General features: G+C 38.0%; 1 protein-coding gene across 7 annotated transcripts in view; it reads left to right on the top strand.

Annotated features, from left to right (window-relative positions):
- The window catches only part of atp11c (ATPase phospholipid transporting 11C (ATP11C blood group)), a 50,008-nt gene extending 43,859 nt beyond the window's left edge, over positions 1–6,149 (top strand). For 2 of the 7 annotated variants that reach the window (XM_008420740.2, XM_008420743.2), the window contains exons 25-31: positions 560–695; positions 791–856; positions 984–1,087; positions 1,180–1,336; positions 3,389–3,488; positions 5,352–5,383; positions 5,671–5,728. In XM_008420740.2, coding sequence (XP_008418962.1) covers positions 560–695; positions 791–856; positions 984–1,087; positions 1,180–1,336; positions 3,389–3,484 — 559 coding nt within the window. In that variant the 3' untranslated portion in view covers positions 3,485–3,488; positions 5,352–5,383; positions 5,671–5,728. Of the gene's footprint in view, positions 1–559; positions 696–790; positions 857–983; positions 1,088–1,179; positions 1,337–2,488; positions 2,580–3,388; positions 3,489–3,667; positions 5,384–5,670 lie in introns of those variants that run through there. The other 5 variants (XR_534685.2, XM_008420741.2, XM_008420744.2 and 2 more) reach the window with 5 other exon arrangements.
- The last annotated feature ends 1,586 nt before the right edge of the window (positions 6,150–7,735 follow it).

The raw sequence follows: 7,735 nt of genomic DNA on the forward strand, positions 1-7,735 counted from the left end.
GAAGTGAAAATTAATGAAGTTTGGTACACATTTAAAAGTGTTTTCAATGGCAGGAAACCAACCAATTTAAATTAACTCTACCAGTTCTCCCAGTAAGAGTAGTTAAATATCTAACCAGAACTATGATGATGGCTGCAGAAGTTATATTGTTGCCATAGGACATTTAAGAAGATGTAGGTGTGCATCAGCCTTTATGTATAATTTTGACAGTGGATTTGAGAAAATACGCCGAAGATTCAAACTTGTCCACCCAGTTCATTTTGTTATGTATCTATTAATTTCATACTGAAAAAAAAAATCTAATTCAACATTAAAATTTGATATTCCTGCAGATGAATGCTTGTAATCCTTTGGCTAGAACTTTAAGTTTAGCCTCTGTAAAATAAAAGTTTGGTTTTGGCCCCTCAGCTCCACTTTTATAGCACTTTTAATAAAAATTAATTAGAAAGATATATTTAAAAGTATTTAATAGCTGCTTAATTAACTCTAAACAGCACTGTTGTAAATTTCTATAAAGTTGCTTTCTGATTTTTTTTTTCTGCCGTTTAATTCATTTCAGAGACATTGCTAAGAATGCAATGTTACGGTGGAAGCTATTCCTTTATTGGACTGCGCTTGGAATCTTCCACGGATTAGTCTTCTTCTTTGGTGTTCGGTTTTTGTTCAGTAACCCAGCTCTGCAGGACAACGGCCAGGTTTGATTTCACTCAGCTTCTAAACAGAAATGAGACAAAATGATTGATTAGTCTCCGTCTCCTCATCACATCCTGTTTGCCTTTTTTGTATCCAGGTTTTTGGAAACTGGTCATATGGAACGATTGTGTTCACTGTCCTCGTCTTCACTGTAACGCTAAAGGTAAATGTGCTCCCTGTTCTAAGCTTTAGCACAAACAGGAGACTAAAAGTCCAGTAAAATTAGGATTTTGTGATGTAAACATGTTTATTCTGTGAAGATTTTAATTATCTTCTCTTGTTTTTTACAGCTGGCTCTGGACACACGGCACTGGACATGGATCAACCACTTTGTAATATGGGGCTCCCTGGCTTTTTATGTGTTTTTCAGCTTCTTCTGGGGAGGAATCATATGGTCAGAAAATTCACACAAATGTTTGTTGCAGCCGACCTTTTGTCAGCGTTCAGAAACAGATAATGTGACCTGAAGTGTGTTTTCTCCGGCAGGCCTTTCCTGAAGCACCAGCGTTTGTACTTTGTGTTCGCCAACATGCTGAGCTCTGTGTCGGCGTGGCTCGTCATCATCTTGCTCATCCTCCTCAGTCTACTGCCAGAGATCCTGCTTGTGGTGCTCCGCAAGCCCCGTGGACCCCACGCTCGACAGGTAACGCTGAACTGCATGTACACACACAGATCTTTATTTTCTGTGCACTTTCAACGCTCACTTTAGCAAATTAATTTGTTTCCTCAGGGCTATGTTGGTACATTTTCAAGTTGAGTCGTTTGGAGTACCTTTTAAAGAATAATTGACTAGATTTATGGTTTACATTTACAGCTAATGCTAAGTTTCACAGGTAGCTGTCATGACTAGCTATCTCTAAAGTGCATGCGTAACATAATACAGAACTTACCTGCAGTTTTAAAATTTAAGATAGAAAACCAAGAGAGCTATTCCTCTGCTGATGAAATATTTTGGTAGCTGACGTCTACTGATGTTTTATAACCACCTGCTGCACACATTTAATTAATCTACTTCAACATTTGGTGTTGTGTTTATACATAAATTCAGTAGGCTCAAATTTTTTATACTTTTTGCACATGTATTAAGATCAGACTTCAGACTTGAAATATCTGATAGTTTTCTATTTCTGGATTTTTCAATATAACAAAATCAAGATAAAAAACGTTTGAATTTCTAGACGTTGATCTTTTTAAATTAATATAATTTTAGATTGCATAATTTATCTTTGGAATATGTGCAGAATGTACCCATCAACTTAATTAATGGGTTGATGTTTTTTTTTGTGTTTTTTTCCAAAGTGGTGTTCTGTGAAATTATTGACAGTTGTTGAAAAATTTGGTACTTTCTACATTTGAGTCTGGAAAATTGTGTAATTTTGAATTTGTTGGAAATTCTGTAGGAGGTAAAGCATTATCAAAAGTTTTGTGACCTTCAAAATGCAGAGGAGAGTCACTCATACTAATTGATGGAACTGACCACAAATGGTTCCGGTTTCCATCCCGTCAGCCTTATGTTTGCACTGGAATAACAGGCTACATTTGCTCGAGTCTTTGGGGTATTTTATCATTTTTACTCTTGTAAACCATCATTGAAAATGTCAGATTTGCTTGATTTGTAGTTCTGTTACATTTATGATTAACTGATTTCCTTCCAGTCTACGTTTCAAGTACTTGGTTCTCCTATGTACCTTGACTTTTTTTACTTTCCAATCTGACTTCTCTGTGCTGTCACACATTCTTACCCGTCACCTTCCTATTTTTCCTTCTCTTCCTCTCTGTACTTTCCTCCCTAAAGATGAAGCATCGCCTTCCGTCCTCGGGGACTTCTACTATCTTCATGCTGTCTCAGACAGCTAGCACTCACAGCTTCTCATGGAGCGACTGAGGTCTCCTGTTTTCTCTGTTAAACTTTTTTCTCGTTCTGAGGATTTTCTGTTTGCGTGGACACTTGCTTGTTTTCCTCTCACTGTGTCCTCCCTCTCCCACTGTCTCCTTCCTTACATAAATTTATTCAAGCTGGCGCCCTATAGATTTTGATCCTGATCCCACTCTGTTGGACAGTTTAATTATGGAGTCAATGCTTGGAAGCCTCTGTTTTAAACATTGACTCAAATGGCTTAATCTAGTGATAATTTATTAAATTGGGAGGAGTGGTGTGCTGCCAGCTCTTCCTGCAGTGTGGAGTAGGACAGGGAGTCTGTGCTGAGCGTGCAGTCAGTCTTTCATCCTTGTCTGTCCAGTTTTATTATTCAGTGTCTCCTCCCAGCTGCCTTGCTGCTCCAATGCCTGCTGCCTCTGCATGTCCAGTCGGGTGACTGCAGCACCTCAAAGCACCCAAACGCAACTGCATGAGGCACGAGTCCACAACCTCATCCTGGATCCTCAACCCACAGCCCACAGCTTTTTCTGTGTTCAGTCTCATAAATTTTGTTTTGAGAAATATCCAAGTATATGAAAAAGTACGCTATAAAAAATGTTTAAAAGAAGGTTTGTTTTTTCAAGAGTTGTCTAGAAAGACACATGGACTAACTTTTACTGCCCATTTGTCTACTTTTAGTCTCTTGTGAATGTATATGTTTGTGTGTGTGTGTATGTGTGTAAGTGTGCTGGAGGAAGGAGAATCTGGAGAAATAGAAACATGTTTGTGCTTGGCGGCGTAGTGAAGTCAACAGTGTGTTCTGCCTCACCCTTCTAGAAAAAGTCGAGTGCGGGGGACCCCCAGTCTCCCCAGTCTTCAGCCAGGCCCCTGCTCACCAGAACCTTTTCAGATGAATCCAATACTGTCATTTAAACAGGTACCAGCCCACTTTTAGGTCATTCAACTTAATCAGGGACTCACGCTTGACTTTAAACCCTTCTAGCTGCCCATCTTATTTTTAATGCTAAGTTCTAATAAGGTAATCGAAACCCCAATGGCCTATAAATCATATTTAATAATGAACAAGTGTTTTTCTTCTTGTCTGTGTTGTGTAAGCTGGATTAGGCTGGCTGAAGAGAGGCACTTATTACATTTCTGTCATTCTGGACCAAAACGTTTGTATGATACGGTTAAATAATACACATTTTTGCACAAACACATGCTCCTTTCAGCCTTCCTTTTGATGCAAAGCTTAAATTTCCATTTGCGTGTGCTTCTGATGTCTCCGTTTTTATTTACTTTCTTCCAGTCAGTTGTTTTCCTGAGTTGGAGTCTGAGGTGTCCTTCTTTTTCCTTCCTATCTCATGGTGTCAAACCACAGGGCTGGTCACTGTACTGCTCTGCTTTCCAGCATTCTTGTACCATTTGCAATGTTGCCTTTTGATTCTTTAGGTTAGGTCATCTCTGTTATTCACCGTCTGCTTATTTTGGTAAATAATGCATGCATTTGTGCTTGTTGTCCTTGGGTTTGGTGCATGAAGTTACTCTGATTCAAACTAAACGTTGCTGAATTATGGGCTGCAGACATCCAAATTGCAAAGAAACAAACATGGATAAAACTTCTGAAAACTCCTTCGTCCCTCGATGTGTTTTTATTTAGCCCTGCTAAAGGATTTATATCAGCTGAAGTTTTTTACATCTTGTCTTTTTACACTCACAAACTTTCAAGTATTTAAAGATTGTAAGTAACACAAAGATAAACATGATTACACACTGGAAGGAAACTCTTTTTAAAATTATACCAATAAAAATCTGAAACTTGTATTACGCAAATATATTTGCTCCTCTTTACTCTGGCACCTCTAAGTGAAATCTACTTCAGCCAATCAATAATTGTTAGGATTCAGCTGTTCTGTGAAGTCTTCAGAGGTTTGTTAGAGGACATTGGTGAACACCAGGCAGGGCAGGAATAAAGCTGGAGTATCTTGAGAGATGCTCATGTTATGAGACGACATCCCAAACTTAGGTAGATGTGATAGACACGTAATCAATATTAGTAGATAATACATTTGATATAATGTTCAATAATTTCACTGAGTTCCGACCCAGAACAACAAAGCATTCTGGGGGATGTAGGCAGAGGAAAGACTTTAGCTTCTAAACTTCACAGCCAACTGGACAAGGTTGGTGGCATCAACTCACTCTCTCTCTTTGGTTACCTAGCAACAACTGGTTGAGTAAGCTGCGCAGCAGCAGTTCAAGGTTTCGCCTCCGTGCTTCATAACTGTGTAAAAATTTTAAAACAACAGCGTGGAGTGAAGGGAGAAAATGAGTGCGACAGCTAGAGAGGAAAGTGGATAAAACATTGAATAGATTGTGTCACCTGTTTGACAGTGTTAGAGATATATAAATAAAAATAAAAAAATAAATAATTATTGATATCGACCGATGATGTGAAACCCTTATATTGTGAAATGTTTTTCAGTTATATCTAATGTCCAAAACGATGTGTAATTTTTCAACCTCATTACAGTTTGGCAGCTAATCTGATTTGGTCCATTACATAAAATCACAATAATTTACATAGAAGATTGTAGTTGTTAAAAAGACAAAATGCTAAAAAAAAATTCAGTAATTAACCTAACAGGGCAATTGTACATTTAGATACCTGTCTGTCCCCTGAACATAATGCTAAGGAGACTGGTCCCACTGTTCACCAGTGTCCCTGGCTGCCTAGCAGTAGCACACAGCTTCCTGTAAGAATGTTTGACTTTTAACCTGGTTTTTATTCTCCCTGTAGCTGGCAGAGGGTGGCCTCCTACAAGCTTCCAGGTAAACCTCAACGGCAGCACTAACTCTGTGTCGTGATCTGCCTGCTGGGCTTCAATAGATCAGCTGACATGAGGGGAAAATGGGATGATTTTCTTTACTAATGCGTGTCAGCTGTCGGTGGTGGCGATGCTGTAATCACTGTAGCTTTCTTCGTCATTGTTTTGTAGCCACTCACTGCTGATTCTGTGGTGTTTTAAGCCTCGTTACATGGTTCAATTCTCTCCTGTCGCCTCCAGCTCCTGATTGAAAGCACAAAGTAAAAGTCTGCTGTCTTGTGTTGTTTCCAGATCGCTGCTGTCACACCACTTTCCTACAAGCACCTGAAGGAGCGCGAGTAAGAGGCAGCCTGGACACGGCACTGAAATCCTCCTCGTTTTGATTTTCTTTCATAGTGAAAGCAACTTCAAAGGGTGGAGAAATATTAAAAGATGAAACAAGAGATCAAGATGAAGAGGATGAAAAAAATCATAGAAATTTAAAGACTTGGGAGAAGTTGAAATCGTTTTTGAAGTCTTTTAACTTCTGTTCCTTTTTTTTTTTCCTTGTTTTTGCCCAGTCACGTTGCCCAGCGCATGCCTGCAGAGCAGTGCTCTTCTATATTTTATAAAAATAACTCCAATGATGGGCATGAGTTTTCTTCCTTTTACTTTTTTGATATTTGCTTACAAATAAACGCTGCCTTGCCAGTAGCTAAGTACAACTACTTTGAACCATTAAGCAGTTGTAATATCCACTCCAAGAATGGTACATCTGCATGAAGGCTAAGGAAAAAAAAACAAAAAAACACTTCTCTGATATTTAGTCACTGTGTTTTCAAATCTTTTTATTTAAACTTAATCGCTGCACTTGTATTTTTGCAATATTTTTTCCTTTTCTTTAATTATTTTAATATTTAATTAAATATTCACACCTTCCAATCCAAATCATTCCAGGTAAAACATTACTAAATGTGATATCAGTGCAGCTGAAAGCAGCACACAGACTGTTAGTGTAGTTTTAGCTTATTTCTTTGATTTTTGTGGATAAAGAGGATATCTGTTTCAAATGATAATTTATAAGAAAGGTCAAATATTATTACTCAGCCCAAAAAGTGTGTCTGTGTGAGATTGAGCAATAGATTTAAGACTCAAAGCACGCTCCGGCTATGAAACGTTACTTGGTGCGTGAGCTGAAATCTTCCAGCCTCAAAGATAAGTTAATGGGTTCCAGTAGGAGATAAGAAAATTAATATATGTGCTGTAATGTGCATAGCTTAGACATGCATGTTAACATCTGCTCAAAGCCAAAATGATGAACGTAGTGCAATCAGGTTGGGCCTTTATGGTGACAGGCCTGTGTGCATATCGTGTGGTTGCGTTGTACAGAAGTGCGTACATGTGTTGGATGAGAATAGCCACCAATGCCTGCGTGTAAAGAAGCGCAGGTGTACTTGAACTTTGTTGATTCAGGTCAGTTTGACATTTTCTGCACTATTAGGGAAACTGGTGTCTTTGTTATGAATCTGGTCATGTTAGCTATAATCAAACCACATGCATACGGTATCTGTTAGATAAGAAAACGTCACACAGCCAATAATCATCTGTACACAACAATAAGATATTTATAATCATTGGTGTTTATATTTTGTCTCCTCAGATGAGTTTAGGTTTGAAAGTGTTTGAGCAGACTCGGCACAGCTTAAAGTCACTGTGAGGTGCTGAGAGCGTGAACTGCTCACATTTCCTCCTTTAACTTTTAATCTGTAGTTCTTTACACATTCCATCCAAACATAACATGATTTCAGACACTTTGATACTCTTTTTCTAATATCTTTTACTTTCTCTCGTTATCATATTAAATCTACTTGCCATATTTATTATTATTAAGTGTAATTTTACTCACTGAGGTTATATTTTTATTACATGTATCTTTTTATTATTCAGAGAATGTTAAGCTTTGTACCAGTGGAGCTCATGTGTTGTTGTCCGGCTCTAACTCGAGACAACGTCAGTCCCATTCAGCAGGCTGTGTTGTGTCTAAAGACCAGGCAGCCCCTTCCCAATACGATCCCCAAATCAATATCCGCTTCTGTTTATTTTCCTATGTGAAGTGCAGTCCTGGCCAAAGGTCTACATACGCTCACTTAATGTGATGTTAATTTGAAGCTTTATAGATGGTGGTGGGAGTTATATCGAGTATTTTGAATTATATTGAATATATATGGATATTTTATGGCACTACTGTGATATCCATAAGCATTATGATTAAAATAAAACACCACTTACTTAAAAAGTTTCATTTATAACTCTAGAATGCACATTTAATATATTTTTTTTAATTAATTTCTTTATATTCATAGATTCTCTCTTGGAA

The sequence above is a fragment of the Poecilia reticulata genome, linkage group LG10 (assembly GCF_000633615.1).
Source record: "Poecilia reticulata strain Guanapo linkage group LG10, Guppy_female_1.0+MT, whole genome shotgun sequence".
Taxonomy (NCBI): Eukaryota; Metazoa; Chordata; class Actinopteri; order Cyprinodontiformes; family Poeciliidae; genus Poecilia; species Poecilia reticulata.